Source organism: Notothenia coriiceps, unplaced genomic scaffold (genome assembly GCF_000735185.1).
Source record: "Notothenia coriiceps isolate Sejong01 unplaced genomic scaffold, NC01 NC01_scaffold00036511, whole genome shotgun sequence".
Lineage (NCBI taxonomy): Eukaryota > Metazoa > Chordata > Actinopteri > Perciformes > Nototheniidae > Notothenia > Notothenia coriiceps.
The window spans coordinates 345,648-365,916 of NW_011369212.1; the positions used below are offsets into that span (position 1 = coordinate 345,648).

The window sequence follows — 20,269 nt, forward strand, 5'->3', positions numbered from 1 at the left end:
CAGCCTTTAGTATATGATTCTGAAATGGGACATTAAGTACTTTTACTTTTGGTACGTATTGGCTTTTGATGCCAATACTTTTATACTTTTACTTAAGTAAGATTTTGCACGCAGGACTTTCACTTGTATCACACAACTTTTACACTCTAGTATTTCTGCTTTTACTAAAGTAAAATATCGGAGTACTTCCACTTTTTTTTTTTGTATTTATAACACGTTAATTTCATGATATTGAGAAAAATGTTTTGAATTAAACGATGTCAAGAGCTTCAAAGTTGATATCTAGTTGTATCAAACCTTGTTGTAGCCTAGCCTGATTTGCACTGTAGCTACACAATTATGACAAAAAGCACTTTAGATGCCATCTACTGGGTTATTTTTTATCACATAGTATTATCAAGATGTTTCCAAAATGCAGAAGTAGTCAATGTGACCATATAAAAAGCAAACTGTGTAAATCATTTTGAAATAACAAGCAATCTTTTACAAAATAGATCTCAATACAAGGTCTGTTTAGCGGCTGTTTCCCGGCAGACTGATTTTTCTCAGTTTTCATGGATACAATCCAACACTCAATAACAGCTGTTGAACGGATGGACCTTGCGGCGATATTATTTTGGCAGCTACCGTTTCCAAAGTCAAGAATGAACTTTTGTTCTTAAAGGTCACCTATTTAGCAAAATCCACTTGTTCATGTCTTTTATACATAAATATTCCCCCCCCTATGTGTAAAGAGATTCGGAACATTTCAGGAAAAAAGACCCCCTCTCTTTTTGTCTTGATTCAGTTATATAAAACCTGTCTGCAAATGAGCCAATCAGATTTTGGCTAGTTTATGATGTCATGATATTTTGGGTTGTGTAACCATTAGCCAATAACCAACCAAGGTAACACCCGCCCACCTTATCTCCTGAATCTCCTCCTAGAGCACCATGATGTTTTTTAAACCAATCACTTTGCAGAGGGGCGTGGCCAGCAGCAGCTCATTAGCATTTAAAGCTACAGACACAGAATCAGCACTTTTAACAGGGCTGAAACAGAGGGGTTTATGGGATGCGACAATGAATGATCTGTTTGGTATTTCAAGCCAAACACTTCCGAGACATGTTTTGTATATATCTGAGACCTATAATATATTGTTTAAAAAGAGTATAATAGGGGACCTTTAAAAGCAAACATGTATTTATATCCAGTTTACTGAATCGTCTTATTGTCTGACATATACATCAAATAATCAATGACATTAGTCTCATGGGTTTCGACCAACACAAAGAAAGATACTAGCAAAGTGCAAAACCACCTCTTCATTCAAATCTTAAATAGAGGCTGTACAAAGTAACTCTGAAGCAGTTTGTTATCACTAAAGAATGAAATACTGAGAGGAAATGCTTTTGTTTTCTTTCATTATAACTTAATACACACACACACACACACACAACCTTTAAATCCTAAAAGAGCTGACTAAAGATCTGAGTTACATTGAATCAATATGAAGGAGTTTCTGTACCAAATGAACTTGTGCTACCTCTTGTAACGAATGCAAAACAAATGAGCAGACATTCCATCATTAATAAATACATGCATCCATTATCTTCTTACATCAGCAAAATAGAAATAAGTCATTTCCCTATTAGAACAGCTACTTCAAACAAAATCATTATGTAGGCGTATTTATGGGATAAGTAGCGCTGTAACGATCTGGAGTAAAATAACACTGCAAGCTGTTAAACCATGTTGATACAATGAATAACCAGAAACAGCTAATGGTGCAAAACAATCATTATATGAAAACACAGATTATCAATGGATTACCTGGATTCTCTAATTTAACTACAGAAGCATTTCAGAAGAGCTAAAAGATGTTAGTATAATTATGATGTAAAAAAGTTAACGTGTCACTAATGGTCCACTAGTCATTATCATGAAATGATGTATATTGGCCCTTTTATTGATAACCGGCTATAATCCTGGCTGTCAGTGTTCAACATATTTAATAATATTTATATATACTAAACAATTTCAAATGAAACTTACAAAGTGCACAGAAAAAGAAATACAAAAGGGGAAATAAAAAGCCTGAGAAAGATAAAATAATAAATTAGCTTTCCATGCTATTATACAATCTTGTAACTAGGTAGTGGGACGACGAAATGTACTGTTGGTATGAAACCTCCGAATTACTGTCTGAAAAGTAAAAATATATATAACACTGTATCATACAGGTTTGTTATTTCCTAATCATTTCATAGGAAGTTTCCAGGAAATAAGTATGTTTTTGGTACTAACTAAAAAGAAAATAGAGATGTGTTTAATGGCACAGCCCTGATTAATCATTTCTAATTAATAGCTTATGTTACCTACGAAGCAAACATGCAACATTTTGAAATGTCTGTAAAGAAAAAAATTCTATTTAGTCCATGTAGGCGAATGAGTGTACACCATAAGTGAATAATTATATAAAATAATTCTCAGGTTTAATTAAAGTTTTTTTTTCATAGCATTAAATTAGTACCAAATCACATACAGTATTTCAAACAAGAAACATTTCTTGGAAATAATTTTGGAATTACAGACGTGTAAATGAAAGTGAAACAAAAATAACATACAATCCTTAAAAACATTGACTTAAGCGTTCATCATTTTCAAATGAATCTCTCCTTTGTTATTGGAAAAAGTAGCATTTAGCAGCCCCAGGATCTGTGTTCTTTACTAGAGCCAATACTTCAGCAGATTTCAACTTTTACCGATATGCCAGCACCAGCCTTTATATTGCGGCTAATACAAAAAGTCACTGCAGGATAGAAATGCCAAAGAAATATTTTTAGATCATTGAGAAAAAGTTTAGTTTGCAATGGCACATCTCAGAGAGGCTGTTTGGTCAACTAATGCGTCAGCACTTTTAAATTAAAATCTGAATTAATTTACCAAAACAACTTGTTAAAAGTCAGAAATAAACAGCATGTTAATTGTATCGGTCTTTTGGAGCGGAGGGGCGTTTTGTTCTAAAGCATTTCCACAGTTATAAAAAGTATTTAATGCAACATAGTGCATCCTGCCACATTAGCGCTAATTTACTGGGAGGCATTTATGTAACAAATTAAACAGGTTTGCAATTTAAAACAACCTTAATCCTTGCTGAGCCACCAGGCCGTCGTTCCAGAGGCACAACAGAATGAAATGCAGGGGAGTGTTAGAGACCGGAGAGGGATTGGCCCTGTTGGTCCTAATGACCGAGCAGAATGAAGGATGATTGATTCTGGCGGCTGAGGTTCAGCGAGGGGCCGTTTAGCTTTTAGGGTGGGCAGAAATCAGCAAAGTACGGGTGCTGCAAGGCCTCCTCTGCAGAAATCCTCTGGACAGGGTTACATTTTAGCAGGTTCTGGATGGAGATAAAAGGAAACATTAATAAGTGGACAGAAATGTAGAATTTATGGCAAGCACAACTCTATATTAGCAACAATTGGTGGATTGGTTAGCTGAAGTTATGACTTATAGGCATGGTTATAAACAATACATATGTTTTTTTATTGTTTATAACTGTGTATAAAAGTCATAACTTCAGCTATTGACAGTTGTGCTAATGTATTATGATATTTAAATAGAAGCAGGCAAGTTGAATATGAAAGTACCTGGAGTAGATCCCGTCCTGTGCTACTGAGTTTGGGCACCACATTCACCAGCGAGGTGGTAGCCGGATACATGGGATATGGCTGCAGGTAGAAAGACCATTTTTTTAAATCTTTTTTTAGCATATTGTTTATTATATTATAACTTAGTACTTTTATAGCATATTGTTGTGTTGTTTGTTTATTATATTATAACTTAGTACTTTTTTAACGCATTTCAGATATGCAACACTAAGCTGGCTCTTTCCTGCTGTAACACAGCAAATTTCCCCTCTGTGGGACTAATAAAGGTATTCTGATTCTGATTCTGAATTTCAGTAACTCATATCGTACACTGCCTCCACTGTGGGTCAGATCAAATAAAAGGTATTAATAAGTTACCTTGTAATCGGGGAGTTTCGTCATTGTCTGCCACTGTTCTTCAGTTGGTGTACCCAACAACGTACCGAGTGGTTAAAGAAAAACTTTGTTGTGTGCCCAGCCTGTAAAGACTTACTGTTTGTAAATCATTCATCATATAGTAGGTTAAAGAGTTCCAAATAGCAAACTGCAAAAGCAGAAGAAAGCAGAAAAAAAAGGATATCTGAAGATTCTTTTCAACTGGTCGTCCACATCGTTTCCGGGGAATAATGGCCTTCCAGCATTAGCCAGCTCTGAAAAGGACGTGAAATCAAAAGGAAACATGATTAACATTTATTATATATTTCGGTTACATATACCCGACTTTGATTCTTAAAAAGTGAGGCACGACAGAGCAAGCAAATTTGAACCAAAGCGCCCTAAACTTATATTAATGAGCTATGATTTTTGTATTTACGATTACCATTAAGCTAGTCACTCAAACAGTTTAAAAATGGTAGTTATGGGTAGTGATCTAGTGAATGTTCATATTTTACCAGCCACTCATAGGTTACAATTGATTTGTGGCTGGTAAGTGATGAAAATCTACTAGACACTTTACAAATGGCTGGTAAATGTTGCTAATTGTGTACCCTACATACAGAACAAAGTTAGTAAAAAACAAGAATAGAGTAACATATATTCTTATTAATGTCAACAATTACAAACAAACCTGCAAATATGCATCCTGCAGACCACATGTCAATTGAGGTAGAATAAAGTTTAGCACCAAAGAGCACATCAGGAGGCCGGTACCACAAAGTCACCACCTACGTATAAACCACAGAGAGAAGTGTTAGAAGTGAATTAGCTCCAATCATCACAACTGGTGTCAACACAAGCGTTCAGGCATTCAGTGTAGAGACCGTTCTCTGATTTCAGAAAGAGTGGGATTTGTTTCACTCTCACGAAGACTTAATCTGTTTCCCCTTAAAACGTCTTCAATTTCTACAAGCTGTTTTTTCTCATGTGTCGATGCTTATTTTCAGCATGCTACAGGAACATGAATTATATTTTGTCCGGGATTTTGACAGAGAAATAATTATCTGTATAAATCTGCAAATCTTTGAATTTTGAATAAAATAGCTGTACTTCAAGCCTCTACGTAATTCAGGGTTCATACACTTTTTCATGACCTTTACCTAATTTTCCATGCCCAAAAAAATTACTCTTTATCAGCGGTACCACTGACATTTTTTTAATTTAACATGGTAAGCTGGAAAATAAGGTCTGCATATGAAACATGTTGTGCTTGTGCCTATCTAAAACAAATCAAATAGTAGGCTTAATAGCTCCAACAGACTAAAGCCACTGTAGACTAGACTAGGGCATGATTGTAAAAATCTCTCACCAGCAAAATACCTCGACAGTTAAATGCCATTTTACGTTTCATTACTATACGATACAGTATTTATTATCGTTATAGTATTACTATTTCGGCGATTAGATAAAATATAAATTATATTTGATGCAACTTTGGTTACATTTCCATGACTTTTCCAAAACTTTGGGAAAAATATTGGAAATACTGGAATTTGCATTTTGAATTTCCATGACTTTTCCAGGTTTTTAATGACCGTAGGAACCCTGGTAATTTGAAAACGTCACATATGGAGTCCCCACCGTTTGCATATTAAAAAAGTGAAGCACAAAGAATAATAAATGAAGCAGCTGTCTTTCTTAGTCTTTGTGTAACAACTTAGAGCAATTTGAATCAAAGCCATCATAAAATCTGGTTGGTTTTTGTGGAAAACTTCACGTCTTTCTTTAGCATTAAAAAAAACGATTATGCACCTGATTAATAACTCTTTAACGGCTTCACGTTGTTTAATTGTTGCAATATAAAAAAGTAAGAACCCAGGTGAACTCCACGATGAAACCTTCGACTTGTGAGGGAATGATGCTGATACATTTAACAAAATACTTATACTGTCATTATAGGAACTTCAGTAAACTGTATTTAATTAACGGTATCCATCCATGTAGTTTTAAATATCTGTAGGACCATCCATGTCTTCTTGCTGAAAGAGTCTCAGGGTAACACATCATCTGAAATGAAATGACCTTTTAAAATGACCGTACTTCAAAATTGCAAAGCTTCAAACTCTGTTCCCCTCTAGGTTTTCTGTTTATTACATTTCCAGATCAGAAGCAGTCACCCCGGGTCAAGTGCCCCCTCTTGAGGTTGGTGTGCCGGGCCTTTAGGTCAGCCAACCAAATCCACTGAACCTGAGTCTGAAACGTGCCTGTCACATCTCTGATAGCAACAAAACAAAAATCACAACACCATTTAAACCACCGGCTGCTGTGTGTTCGTCTCTCTCCCATATCATGTATTAAGGGCTTAACGTCAGGACCTCCGAGAAACTGAGGTCATCGACTGTTCACACGAATAACAGGACTTTAATCAGATAACAAAGGAACTTTGTAGAAGAGGCCATGCATCTGCCATTGTTGGAGCAGTTTGCTAGTTGGAGGTCACTGCTATGCCATATTTTGAAATTACCTTTCACACGAAGATATTGATTTTTCTGTCATGTCATTCAGTCCTGCAAAGCCTGAAAGCTTTCAATGTATTGATCAGACACTGTCTATCATGTTTCACTGTACTGAAGAACATAAAGACGAACCTGAGGACTGAGAGATAATACATAAAGCCTTTTGTCTCAATACCCAATTCAAAATGCCACACAAATATGTAGGGACTGTCTACTAAGTTAGGTAAAAACAATATAGCATCAGAAAGAAGGACATTTGTGCATGTTACCTTGTCAGATGTAATACACCTTTTGTAAAAGTCTGAATTAAGGGCATACACCTCCTTGTGTCATTAGTTAGCACCCAATTCCAAATCTCTCAATGGCAAGCAATAGGTCAGGATTCAATTTGTCCACAAGTCAATGCAATCAGTTCTAGCATAAAATAAAGTACAACGTACCTCGGCTGAGTAACACCTCACAGGAATGCCAAAGGCTCGAGCCAACCCAAAGTCAGCCAGCTTCAACTCCCCATTCTGTAGACAGAGACACACGTAACCAAGATAATATTAACACAGACTAAAAAACTATGTGCAGTGCATCAGATTTAGCTTTACATTTCAGACATGCTGCTGTTACTGATTTCAGGTTTTCGTGGTTAGATCAGCCTTTAAGTCAAAGTCCAAAAGCAGCTGAACACTCACTCTGTTTATGAGGAGATTCTGCGGCTTCAGATCTCGATGAAGAACGTTTCGACTGTGACAGAAGGCGAGGCCTTTCAACAGCTGGTACATGAATGACTGCATCAGAGAGAGACACGTTTAGAGACAAAACAAAGTTGAAGCAGTTAATAACACGTATACCCCAGGTGATAATGGTGATAATCAGAGGGAAAATATGATGTTATTATCTGCAAACTGTTATTATAGTATTCATTGAAGCAGCATGCTGTACTTGGGGATACACCATCTTCTAAGACTGGACTATCCAGGATTTGTATGTTTTACCTTCACAGTTTCAGGATCTAGATCCCCATTGCAGCTGTCAAAATACTTCTTCAAATCCTGCAGTTGATAAGAGACACACATTAGCATTGGAAGGTGCAGATAAAAACATTGCATTGCATTGTTTGGGATGGATATCTCACCTGATCACAATATTCAAAAACCAAGGTTAACTTCTTGTCACTGTGCAACACATCATGTAGTCTGCAGAGGACAGAACAGATTTAAGTAGATGGTTGTTGACATCAGGGTTAAATGCAAGCTGCATGTTTACTTATCTGACGAACAGTGAATTATGTTCTGTCACTCACAAATAGAAACAGGTTAAACAGCAGACTGACCTGACAATGTTTTTATGCTTAAGTTCCTTCAGCAGACAGATTTCCCTCAGAGCAGAACTTGGCACCCCCTGAAAGAAATGACACCCAGTGTGATTAGCACTAGCCTGCTTGCTAGCATATACTAAAATGAATATGATGTTATTCTGAAAACGTACCTCGTCGTCGTCGTCCAACCTGACCCTTTTCAAAGCCACGATTTCGTGGGTTTCTCTGTTTTTAGCCTTAAAAACTGTTCCATACGTACCTGTAGAGCAGATAACGACGAGTTAAATCAGGCATCGTATTTATGAATGGCATTGCTAGCTAGGTACCTACTAGTGTTAGCTCTTGTTAGTATCGTAAAAAAGCTGACAGGCAGAAATGCTATCTCGAATAGCCTTTTAAAAAACTACACACAGCTTAGTATAGGGTTAGCAAGGAAGCCTATTTACTGTAGACACGTAGCAGAGTCTCTAGCTAACGTTACCTAGAAAAGCATCTACAATATTGCTAGGTTAGCCAACCAGGCTAGCTAATATTACTCAATAAAAAGGGTATGAAAACTTACCCTCTCCGATTTTTTCAAGCTTCTCATATTTCTGCATGTTTGGCCAGTAAGCCAACCTTGACAATGATAGCAAACCAGTGACGGATAAAAGCCCCTAATAGGGGTAAATATTGTTGTTATAGCTAGCGTTAGCTTAAAGCTACATGCAGTTGCTGCTCCTGGTCTCTAAAGCCGGGCTTGTGTTGTTGGTCCTCTAGAGGCCAAAAGATGCATCGCAGCCCACAGAAAAACCAGACCAAAGACTCCAAAAACATTGCTCGATGCAGAAACATCTTAGAAGCAGGCGGCACTATTCCGTTGGTGTTTATTTGTATGGCACACTTTGTCTGTTTGTTGCAACTTATTTAATTCACACTTAAACAAATTACTAATAATATAGTCATTACGTTTGAAATTGTGACGAACCATAGCTGGAGCTTATTCAACCTTTTTTTTACATTATTCTGTACAATTCTCGATAAATGTATGGTGCATGAAATAACCATAAAGAACATGTAGGCCTATATATATTATCTATATATATCTATATATATATACAGTGAAGACTGAAACATACATACCTATACACACACACTAATGTTCATACTTCAGTTTCATCTATTAATCACCATCATCTCTTTTCTATTGTTTTGTAATGTGCATTATGATCATTAGAACTGTTACACAAAACATGTTACACATCTTTGTTTAATATTTGTATAAAACACAGAGCGTTAACTACTGTAGTTCACACTGCACTTCCATGGAACACATTCTCAATTTGTTCAAATGTTCCCACATAATTTAGTCAAAGACAACTGTGAAGGATGTTTATACTATATGTGATACCTTGAGTTTCCTGAACTTAAATTGAATCTTTGCAATCTAATCTGAAGCAGCATATAGATTCTACTGGGAGCTGTTAGGCTAATATGTTACTTTTAATTATCAATTACAAATAGCCTCATTTGTCTGTTAAATAATGTAAACACCATTGTAAATGGGATAGAAATGTTGGATTTCACTTGCAAATTACACAATAATCCAATTAAGGAATAGTGATTGCTTATATTAATCAGTGTCAGTGGGCAATACTTTGTGTCAGCGCACAGTGTACAGGCACACAAGGGATGTATAAAAGAATGCATCACATTGGAAAGGAACCATCTCTTGGTATGATTTTAAAGGTGGCTGTTTACTCAAAGTATTTCACTGAATAAGTTAGTAAAACTGTATTTACAATGGTAGATTCCAGCTTTAAAAAGGGAGGTTAAATTGGTGCCATGATCCATACAAAATAACATACAGTGCAGTATTTTCTCAATAAAACATGTTTAATACTTTTGTTCCTTTCCTAACTATACTTGATCATTCTATACAGAATAAGAGAAAACAGTGATATGAAAATCCATTTAAATTAGTGTCTGTACAGTAGTGTAGTTTGGTAATCATCACAGGCTCATTGAGTTGGTCCGCTTATACATTTACTGTACATACATACAGTACATTTGAGATTTTTGTTGTAAAACTAGACAGCGATCTGGTAGATATACATTACATGTTTTACATAATTCATCTGTTCAAGCATGCTTCACTATGAGTTTCATTTAAAAAATTACATAAATTACTCAGTGTAGATCTACAGTAAACAAATTGTTGTGTATTCATTTTTTCCCCTCCGGTCTTTGCCTGCGGATCAGATCGGAATAAAGTCCTCCTTTGGCCAGCAATTCCAAGTGAGAACCAGCCTTAAAAGACAGCAAAAAAACTGTAAGTTATAATTAAAACTTATATTACACACTAAGTACTTTGAGATGGAAGCAACAAGTATATACATGAACGTAACTCAACTTAGAACCAAGTGAACTCCCTTTAAACTTTCAAGGGATTCCAATAAATAAGCCTTAACAGAAGATAAAATCATATTCATTTATTTGAAAAGTCTGCTTCCTCACCTCCACAATGCGGCCGTTGCTCATGACACAGATGAGGTCTGCCCCTTTTATGGTGCTCAGCCGGTGGGCGATGATGAGCACGGTACGCCCAGTTGTAGCTCTGTCCAGAGCCTCCTGCACCACCCGCTCTGACTCAGCATCCAGAGCGCTGGTGGCTTCATCCAGCACCAGGATGCAGGGGTTCTTGATCAAGGCGCGGGCGATAGCAATTCGCTGTTTCTGGCCACCTGATAGGGTTGCCCCTCTCTCCCCTAGGTAAGGAAATCTAGAGCTTAGTATTTAAATGGCAAACAAATTTTAGTATTTAGTGTGCCTACATGAAAGCACGTACCAACCAAAGTGCTATAGCCGTCTGGGAAACCTGTAATGAAGCCGTGAGCATTGGCTTGCTTGGCTGCGTTAATGACTTCAGCATCAGTGGCTTCAGGCTTCCCAAAGCGGATGTTGTCCATGATAGATGATCCGAACAAAACTGGCTCCTGCAAAGACACAGGGTGGAAGATAATAGCATTGCAAATTATGGATTTCCAGCCAACCAATAATTACATGCTTCTTATAACCAAACCAATCATTTCAAAAACATGTATTGTTTCTGCACAGCTGGGGGAACTCTAAACCTTATGAAGATGTATTGAGCAAAGATGGATGATTCAATATTCCAAAGCTCTGAACTTAACAAATTAAACCGCTAAAATCGCTATTGCTAACACAAAAAACAGAACAGTTCTCACTCTCCAAATGTTCATTTATTTTTTCTAGTAAAATACATCAAAACACTAAACTGTTGTCTTCCTCTGAAACTGTGAAAACAGTCCATCCCAGGTGACAGCATGTTTGGCTCAACAGTCAGATTGCTGTGCTTGTTTTTCTTCTCCTCTGTGTACATTGGCAGATTGCAAATGTCTCTAAAAGGTGCATACAACCACGTACTGTTTCGGAGTGTGATGCTCCGTGGAGATGCTTGTTAAATCAATGAAAGCAATTTTTCCCTTGAAGATACGCCGATAACTGGACTGCTTCAAATATATAATGTATAATAATAATTGTATTAAACTGAATCAATAATAAAAAGTCAAGCAATATTGATGAACAATCTTTACCTGATTGATAAATCCAATGACTTGTCCCCTGAGCCAGGTCAGATCGAGTGTTCGGATGTCAAGTCCGTCCACCATGACTACACCGCTGGTCGGGTCATAGAAACGCTCCAGCAAAGACGCCACAGTGGACTTTCCTAAAAGTAAGTATTTGGTTAATAATTTCAAGGCTCACATTGTTTGCGTGTCACACTTTCACAATTATTAAATAGGATTTTACCTCCTCCAGATTCTCCAACAATGGCAACAGTTTTACCAGGTGGCAGCGTTAGGCTGAACTTTGACAGGACCTGTTGGCCGGGTCTCGTTGGATAGCTATAAATATACAAATAAAATAAAAGTATAGATAGTATCAGCTGATATTTATGTGAGCTTATTATCTTGAATTGCCTTGAAATCTACTTCCATTAAGATGCGGTTCCAACCTGAATGAAATGTTAATGAAATCTACTCTTCCTGTCAGAGAAGGGTATGGGATGCGTCCTCCTCCAGACAAAGGGATGGTGGGCACCAGAGACAGGTATTCAAAGACTCGGGCCCCAGAGCTTAATCCCCTCACCATCTGTTGCAGATTGACAGCTTGGTTTATCACTGGTTTTGGTTTATCAGATGTTGCATACATAATATAATGATACATTTAAGATAAGAAATGTTCTATACTTGCCAATAACTTTTACTCACCTGTCCAAAAAGGATAGAGATACCAGCCAACGACCTGAGTAGAAAAAGTATACAGCAATCTAACATCTGCTACATTTTAAACGATACATTTTATTTAAAAGATAGATTGGAAAAAAAGAGCAACCATTGTAGAGCAGGATGTATTTTTACCTCTGAACAGTCTGTGAGGCAACCAGGAAAGACATGAGGTCTCCAGGGGACATTTCATTGCTAGAAATTAAAGTCCCTCCGGCAAAAATGGTTCCCAGGACAATGCCTGCAATAACGGCACACAGTACAAAAACATGACTGTAATGGATCTGTTCAACAATGGATTTAACAGTTAACATAGTCAAATATACACTCACAGTTAAGGGCAATGTTTGAAATTCCTTGGAAAACTGCAATTCCAGAACCAAGATCTTCATTCATTTCACATGACTTGTCAACTTCATACGCATATAGCCTGGGGAATAAAGACACGTACATATTATTTCTAACATACATCACATTGTGTCTCTAAAACTACTATGACTGTAAGTATATCAAATAAACTCTCACTTACTGGAGCTCCCGCTCCTCCATCGCAAAAGCTTTCACTGTCCGCACATTGCCAAGGGCCTCATCTGCCACTCCTGTTGCTTTTGCCACCTAGATCAAGCAAAAAGTTATAAGAAACAGTTATTCTAAACTTATTATTTAAATTGCAAAAAAGTATATAAATGTCTTTAGATGGTCCGTTCTGCACGCTTATATGTAGGCTGTTTGACTTTTGGCTGTTCTAATATTTCAGCCTCTAGTGACTTGGCAATGAGACCTAACTGTATACAAGGGACATTATCCAGTCAAAACAAAGACTCTGTGCAAAATTATAATACTACATTCGGCATCACCTGTTCTTGAGCCAAACGGGACAGTTTGCGGAGGAATGAGCCGAAGATAGCCCCCGCTCCCACCAGACAGGGGAGGACGACCACTGTCATACCTGTGAGTTTGGGGGAGATGATATAGAGAGAGACGAAGCATCCAACTGTCTGTGTAACACTCCGAAGACCCTGCAAATATGCAAACATTATTTAGAAGCCTAAACTGTAAAGAATATATATTATTCTACAACATAAAATATAGCACTTTATACCTGAGAAATGACCAACTTGAAGGATGACTTGAACTCCTGAATGTCAGAAGTCAAACGGTTCACCAGCAGCCCGGTTTTATTGGCATCAAAGAAAGCCACATCTTGTCTGAGACAAAAAAACAACACAGGCAAAGTTACAAGGCTTCTCCGGAAGTTAGCGTCATAGAGGGCTATTAGCACAACATGAAAGCATCCTGTCAGGTGCCCATTGACTCTTTTTTTATCCATGTATTATTTTGCTAGGGTATGTACCTCAATAAGGATGCAAAAAGGGTCTTCCTCATGTCTGCTGCCACTCTCTCCCCCACTCTTGAAAGCAGGATGATGTAGCCACTTGTCAGCAGGCCCTGCACAAAGAAGGTAATTAATGGCCAGAGCAACAGTGTATTTACCGATGTGACATTTATGAGTTTTCATGCACATTGTCTTCACAGTGAATGTAAGTTGAACTGATCATGTTAGGGTAGGGTAACAAGCATCAAAGCATCTAACAAAAGATGTACAGTTTCAAAACATTTTGATCTGAAAGCCAAACCAAATGGTTAGGATTATTCAAAACACCAACAGTTTCACTTCATAATGTAATCCAAAACAACAACACACAAAGGACTGGCATAGTTAAGTGTGCAGCTGTTTAGAGCATTGACAGATTTGTTGTGTACTTACTTGGATACCATACAGTCCAAGTAATTTCAGCGCAGGGCCTCTCATCTCTTGGACATAATTCCCAGTCTGTTCTCTCAGATAACGTGCTACAACGTTCACCAGATTCCCAAGCATCAAAGGGATTTGAATATTCAAGATAGCTGCAGCAAAAGCAAGCTGAAAAAAAAAAAAACTGTACTGTAGGTGATCAGTGTAAATGAAAGATCATATATAAAGTTTATGTCACGTCACACTTTATTTTAAAAACACTGACATTGCATTTAAAATAAGTGATTGGAGCGTACCACAACAGCACCCATGAGAGGAAATAGCTGAGGTTTCACAAACTCCCAAAAGATATGCCATTTGAACTCTGGTGCAGGTGTTTTGGTCGTAACTTCCAGAGGAGTGTTGTTATTCACATCTGCCTCGCAGTGAGCCACATGGCAGAACAGCCGTGCAGAGACAGTGAGGACTGCTGGTCCCAGGATGAACCTCAGGGCCACTCCAGGGGGTTTGGACGTTCGGGTGCTGGACTGGCGGATAGCTCTCTGTGTGAGGCCCCAAATACGAGTGACAGTATTTCCAGGCTGCTGTGAGGAGCTGCAGGCTGGGGATCGTAGAGATGTGTACCATCTGGATAACAAAAAATATTATTAACACAATTTGCCATTCAATAACCTGTACTGAAAGTAGTTTAAGACTAATGTAATAAAGTCTATATACTATATTTTAAGGAAATAGCAATTTAAAGAAACTGAATTATATCTGCAACTTGCAATAATCATTTATTAATGTAAAACCCTATGAGTAATCATTAATTCACTATTTGTCTATCCAACAGTGTTATCAAACTAAGAAGAACATGATGATCACAGTGATGAATAATTATTTCCATAAACATTGGCCTGTGAGTATTGTGATTATATCCTCAAATGTTTGTTGAGTTTGTACATGTTTTACTTTGTAAAGATTGAACATAGTGAGTCCCAACTTTTGAGAAGCTGGAGCATGCATTTGTTTGTCATTTCTCTCTTTGGAAAAAGATTGATTGAGCCCAAATATTTACAGAAGTCAATCCCAAAGACGTTAATCCATGTCTGTTTTAACAGTTGAAAAGACAAATGTAACTAATGCATTGAACTTGATTCATATTCTGTACTTGAAAACAAACGTATACAGTCATACATCCCACTGAAGCTTTCTATAAATATATGAACACTTGAGTAAAGCAGCTAAATGAACATGCACTGTCTCTAGAAAATGAAAGTATGCCACGCTCGTCAGTAATGACTAACTAATAAATGTATAGCAGCCACAGGTCAACTGTCAACTACGCGAGTAACGTTACAGGTTATATTACCCTACCGTGAAACTTTCCATAGATCTGCTCCCTTATTGCATCGAGGGTGTAACGACAATGACCGCACCGGAGCAGCGATGCTTGCTCTACAGCAGAGTATCTGAAACATGATTTATGCTTATTTTAGTGATAACAAGCAGAAAAGTTTAAACGATCTTTAAGCTCTACTGTAATCCACAGACACCATGGAGGCTGCCATGTTGACCATGACCCAGAGTGCATTTCTGCAGCTACCGATGACTTCATTCTATGTGAATATTGCGAAATGGCGAACATTTTAATCTTAATTTCACATCAAACAACAAAGTGTAAGATTTAAAGCGAGTTAGACAACATTTTTTAACAGAGACACGACAAAATAGCAGACTTTATACGGGAAAACACGAAAAAACTACAACTCATACCCGGAAATGACGTCCCGAGAAACAGAAGTGACGTCAATAGCGTTTTGTTGACATTTGTTTTGTGAAAGACAAAAACAGTGGACACTCACTGACTGGATGGTGTATTTTTGGAAACCAGCTAACGAAACTCGCAACTGACTGGACAGCACCGTGTTGTGATTTGAACACAGTGTATGAAACGAGCTCTGGGGAAGAGTGGACTGAATTCAAAGAAGATTTCAACACCAGCAGTTAGAAGTCGGGAACAAAACAAACCGATGGACTGCATGAGGGGCTGAATCATTCACAGGCTAGCCAGACAGCAGACAGTGGAGTTAGGTTGTTATCTTAAAACGACTATAAGTAACATTTATATCTGCTGAATATTCGTTTACTTGACCCTTAACTACCACTCAGTATTTCTCTCGTTACCATGGTCGTGTAGTTACACAAGCGTTGACCGCCGGGGTAGCAAATTAGCAAGCTAGTGGCTCGCTGTCGCTAGCTATCGTTGCCATTACTTGAACTGCTTCAGCTGCTAGCAACATAATGTAGCTGAGGTTACAAGACTACATTCGTATCATATTGTGTTTACTATAAGTAGCTTTTGAGTTAGGGGTAAGCTCAAGAATATGAAGAACAATGGCCAACTTTGAAGCTTACCAGGAATATCAGAGAATTGAAGACTTTGAGGAGGACTCGCCACCAGGGGAGGAGCAGGATTTACTGGTGCATGTGCCCGAAGGCCTAAAAGGTAAACATGTTATTACATCTAAAATATTTCTTATCTTTGAACAAATGACTAACTGCTTATTCAGATTAATTGCATAGTTTATTATTCGATCCCCGCACAGCTAACGTTATTCGTCCTGGGATTCACATTTAAATACACACAAAACCAGAGGTGGGAGAAGTACTCGGATCCTGTATCTTATTAAAAGTAAAAGTACCAGAGTGAAGGAATAATCATTACAAGTAAAAGTCCTGCATTCAAAATGTTACTCAAGTAAAAGTACAAAAGTATTAGCATCAAAATAAAGTACCAAAAGTAAAGGGGCTCTTAATGTAGTTTGGGCAATTTTAGAATAATATTCATTGTTTTGATTATAATTATTAATGCATTAGAGTGTTATCAAAGCTGGTAAAGGTGCAGCTAGGTTTAATTGTATACCGCATGGTAGCTAGTTAATGTTACCCCAGGTATAACAAAGCCTTATTTAAGTGTTGGTTATATTTCACATCATTAATAGAGCAAACGTACAGGATTTATCCCTGACTTGTAGTGGAGTAGAAGTACAAAGTATCAAAACTCTTACTTGACACCACTGTACAAAATACATTACAGTCTACAAAAATCAACCCATTTAAAAACCCATTTTGAACAGTGTAGTAACACATGACAAGCATCAGACATATTAGATAACAACATTAATATACTTAAAACCTTACACTGATGTCTCTCTCAATATATTTACCAACAATAGCATAGCATCCTACATATGAAGTCCCAAGCTGTGAGCTTATTTGCTTTTTAAACACTTTTTTTGTGAATATTTAGTCAATAAGAAATAACATTTCATTGTCCTATTATATACTTCTGTTGATTTTTAGAAAAAAAGCCTTCTGTTGCCTCTCTGGTAGAAATGTATATAATTTTAAATGGTGACATTCTTGTAATACATTTGTATTACAAAACAAATACAAATGCAACTTCTGGGTGAAACTGCTAATGCTTTCATTTATGTTACAGACTCATGGCACCATATCAAGAACCTGGATAACTTCTTCAAAAGGATATCCTTTTTAATGACAGTTCTGTTTAATATATGGTTTTCCAAAGGGCTCTGTCATTGCATGTGTCACTGGCATTGCATCATGCTGACACATGTTTACTTCTTGACTTGGGAGTGTATCTATGTTGCCTGGGTCCTATGTTCCCCAGTTTAATATTCTCCTAATACATTTATCAAACCTACATCTTAAACTTGGCGTCCAAGATGCTTTCTTTTATGTTATTAGCTCATGTTACTTCACATTTTTCTTAACCTTCCCTTCCACATCTATCATTTCCATCAGAAGAATGGCTTCGCTTGTATGATGTTGTCAGAGTTCTTTGAACTTATGTAAGTATCAAGTAGTACAAAATGCTGAGAGTTCATCATGAGATACTGTGTTCAATTTGAAGCATTAGTTTGGGTTTTCAGTTTCAGTTCGACTTAGTCCCTGTTTATGTGAGTGGTAATGATTGATGTTGTGCCTCAGGCTTCAGCATGAACAAGTTCAGCCGGATGATTTCCACAGCAGCTGTACTTAGAAGCTCATGTTAAATACATTCTTCACACCAAACAAAAACATCTTATTATTACATCTTGGTGATTGCTTTATTCACTATTAACTTTACTACTTTTACGCACTCGACTCTTATTTAAACTGCTTGAGTTTGTAGCTGAGGTCACAAGAGTGTAATAATAAATATACAGGGTTTACTTTAAGTAACTCGTTGGTTTGTGAAATCTTTTCTCATAACCAAAACAAAGCCTGTAAACATATTAAATAACGGAACTGCAAATGATCGGTCTTATCTGCACTCCTACATTTATCACTTCTCAGTACTTAGTTACAATAGTCAGTAATGGCTCATAAAATGAATCTCTTTTGCCAAGGTTATTACTTTTGCCAAGGTTGTTACTTTTGGGTTGCTTGTTTGTTTGTTTGTTTGTTCTACAGTCATTAGGTACGATTCCTAATCTCTTTTTCCCGTTTCATCTCTTCCTAACAGTCAGTTTTTGTTTGTTGTCATATTCACGACGTTTCTTGTCAACTGTGTGGAGTATGACGTCCTGTTTGCCAATCGAGCGGTCAACCACACCGGGCAGGGCCAGAACCCCTTGGACAGGAACAAGGTCACTCTTCCTGACGCCATCCTCCCCAGTGAGCAGTGCACTGAAAGGTAATCATGTTTAACACTGTGTTTTGCAGTGCTTTATAATTAGTTTAAAGTGTATTTCTTCCTTTGGGGGCGAAATGAGTTAGAAGTCAAGGTGAATTAACTAAAAGACTAAACAGTCACATTAAAGGATGTGGCAGTTCTCTCATTCGAGCCAGCTTGATTAGCTGCTTTGTTCTCCAGCAGACATGGGTTTGGATATTATCAGAGCCCTTTTAGAGACAGGCCTTTAGAGGGATTACATTTGTCTGGCTTAATTCAGTAAGGATCAGACTTCTAATCTTAATTTTTGTTGGAGTAGTTCAGATGTGGCTTCTGCAATGTACAGTTACATCCATAAGACAGGACCCTTTTAAACCGTTCCCCTTGGATTTATTTTTTAACCCCCAAAAATCACGAGAACTCTTTTTTTATTGAGAAATGGGAGGAAATGCCTCTTTAAGTGTAGACACTCTAAGCAATGATCTTAGGAGAAACAGTGTTTTTACGTTTCTACTACTCAGTTATAAGTTGAGTAATTTTATCTTACACTGTTTCCTCCAAAAAGTAATCTATCGAAAACTATTTTTTAATGTGAACAAACTGTTTGTTATATTGTGTGTTATGTAAAGACATCTGAAAACATATTGAAGTTATTCATTCATGTTGAAAAAAGCTCTTAATGCCGGTGGTAATAGCAGATTACAATAAAGCATTACATATTAGGTTGTTCTTAAACGGTCTATAAAAAGCACCAAGTTTGACAAAATTACGTTTGGTATTTGATTTGTGACTTCGCTTTCTATGAAATGTTTTTCTTTCTAAGTGTCGTTGTTTATTTGAACCTGAGATTGCTAGCTTCGAGTTACAACACTCCTGCCCTGACAGTTACAGTGGGGCAAAAAAGTATTTAGTCAGCCACCAATTGTGCAAGTTCTCCCACTTAAAAAGATGAGAGAGGCCTGTAATTTTCATCCTAGGTATACCTCAACTATGAGAGACAAAATGAGAGAAAAAAAATCCAGAAAATCACATTGTCTGATTTTTAAAGAATTTATTTGCAAATTCTGGTGGAAAATAAGTATTTGTTCAATAACAAACAAACAAGATTTCTGGCTCTCACAGACCTGTAACTTCTTCTTTAAGAGCCTCCTCTGTCCTCCACTTGTTAACTGTATTAATGGAACCTGTTTGAACTCGTTATCAGTATAAAAGACACCTGTCCACAACCTCAAACAGTCACACTCCAAACTCCACTAGGGCCAAGACCAAAGAGCTGTCAAAGGACACCAGAAACAAAATTGTAGACCTGCACCAGGCTGGGAAGACTGAATCTGCAATAGGTAAGCAGCTTGGTGTGAAGAAATCAACTGTGGGAGCAAGTATTAGAAAATGGAAGACATACAAGACCACTGATGATCTCCCTCGATCTGGGGCTCCACGCAAGATCTCAACCCGTGGGGTCAAAATGATCACAAGAACAGTGAGCAAAAATCCCAGAACCACACGGGGGGACCTAGTCAATGACCTGCAGAGAGCTGGGACCAAAGTAACAAAGGCTACCATCAGTAACACACTACGCCGCCAGGGACTCAAATCCTGCAGTGCCAGACGTGTCCCCCTGCTTAAGCCAGTACATGTCCAGGCCCGTCTGAAGTTTGCTAGAGAGCATTTAGATGATCCAGAAGAGGATTGGGAGAATGTCATATGGTCAGATGAAACCAAAATA

At 37.5% G+C, this 20,269-nt stretch overlaps 3 protein-coding genes across 3 annotated transcripts in view; 1 reads left to right on the forward strand and 2 right to left on the reverse strand.

Moving 5' to 3' along the window:
* Nucleotides 1–1,164: 1,164 nt before the first annotated feature.
* Nucleotides 1,165–8,577, reverse strand: cdk5 (cyclin dependent kinase 5). The gene is made up of 12 exons (XM_010792549.1): nt 8,395–8,577; nt 8,003–8,091; nt 7,848–7,915; nt 7,650–7,710; nt 7,510–7,566; nt 7,207–7,302; nt 6,964–7,038; nt 4,699–4,795; nt 4,210–4,279; nt 4,008–4,068; nt 3,630–3,710; nt 1,165–3,379 (listed from the first exon to the last, which is right to left on the reverse strand). The coding sequence occupies exons 1-12, from the start codon at nt 8,429–8,431 to the stop codon at nt 3,293–3,295; spliced, it is 879 nt and encodes a 292-aa protein (XP_010790851.1). The 5' UTR covers nt 8,432–8,577; the 3' UTR covers nt 1,165–3,292.
* A 487-nt stretch (nt 8,578–9,064) lies between these two features.
* abcb8 (ATP-binding cassette, sub-family B (MDR/TAP), member 8) lies at nt 9,065–15,431 on the reverse strand. The gene is made up of 16 exons (XM_010792550.1): nt 15,237–15,431; nt 14,174–14,504; nt 13,890–14,045; nt 13,476–13,570; nt 13,224–13,329; nt 12,979–13,140; nt 12,651–12,736; nt 12,454–12,551; nt 12,257–12,362; nt 12,107–12,140; nt 11,851–11,987; nt 11,646–11,740; nt 11,429–11,562; nt 10,660–10,807; nt 10,329–10,579; nt 9,065–10,121 (listed from the first exon to the last, which is right to left on the reverse strand). Exons 1-16 carry the CDS (start codon nt 15,338–15,340, stop codon nt 10,038–10,040), a joined length of 2,127 nt encoding a protein of 708 aa, XP_010790852.1. The 5' UTR covers nt 15,341–15,431; the 3' UTR covers nt 9,065–10,037.
* A 275-nt stretch (nt 15,432–15,706) lies between these two features.
* atg9b (autophagy related 9B) overlaps nt 15,707–20,269 on the forward strand; it is a 10,753-nt gene continuing 6,190 nt past the window's right edge. Inside the window, exons 1-4 of the mRNA XM_010792575.1 lie at nt 15,707–16,368; nt 17,365–17,408; nt 17,673–17,737; nt 18,394–18,564. Coding sequence (XP_010790877.1) covers nt 16,257–16,368; nt 17,365–17,408; nt 17,673–17,737; nt 18,394–18,564 — 392 coding nt within the window. The 5' untranslated portion in view covers nt 15,707–16,256. The remainder of the gene's footprint in view (nt 16,369–17,364; nt 17,409–17,672; nt 17,738–18,393; nt 18,565–20,269) is intronic.

Coding starts and splice junctions, on each gene's coding strand:
- abcb8 (XM_010792550.1), bottom strand. CDS start 15,340: ATGTTTCAGATACTCTGCTGTAGAGCAAGCATCGCTGCTCCGGTGCGG. Junction 11,741..11,850: donor TTCATTAACATTTCATTCAG/GTTGGAACCGCA, acceptor GTATATTTATAG/CTATCCAACGAGACCCGGCC. Junction 10,580..10,659: donor CGGCTATAGCACTTTGGTTG/GTACGTGCTTTC, acceptor TTCCTTACCTAG/GGGAGAGAGGGGCAACCCTA.
- cdk5 (XM_010792549.1), bottom strand. CDS start 8,431: ATGCAGAAATATGAGAAGCTTGAAAAAATCGGAGAGG. Junction 7,567..7,649: donor TTTTTGAATATTGTGATCAG/GTGAGATATCCA, acceptor TATCAACTGCAG/GATTTGAAGAAGTATTTTGA. Junction 3,380..3,629: donor CAGGACGGGATCTACTCCAG/GTACTTTCATAT, acceptor ATCTCCATCCAG/AACCTGCTAAAATGTAACCC.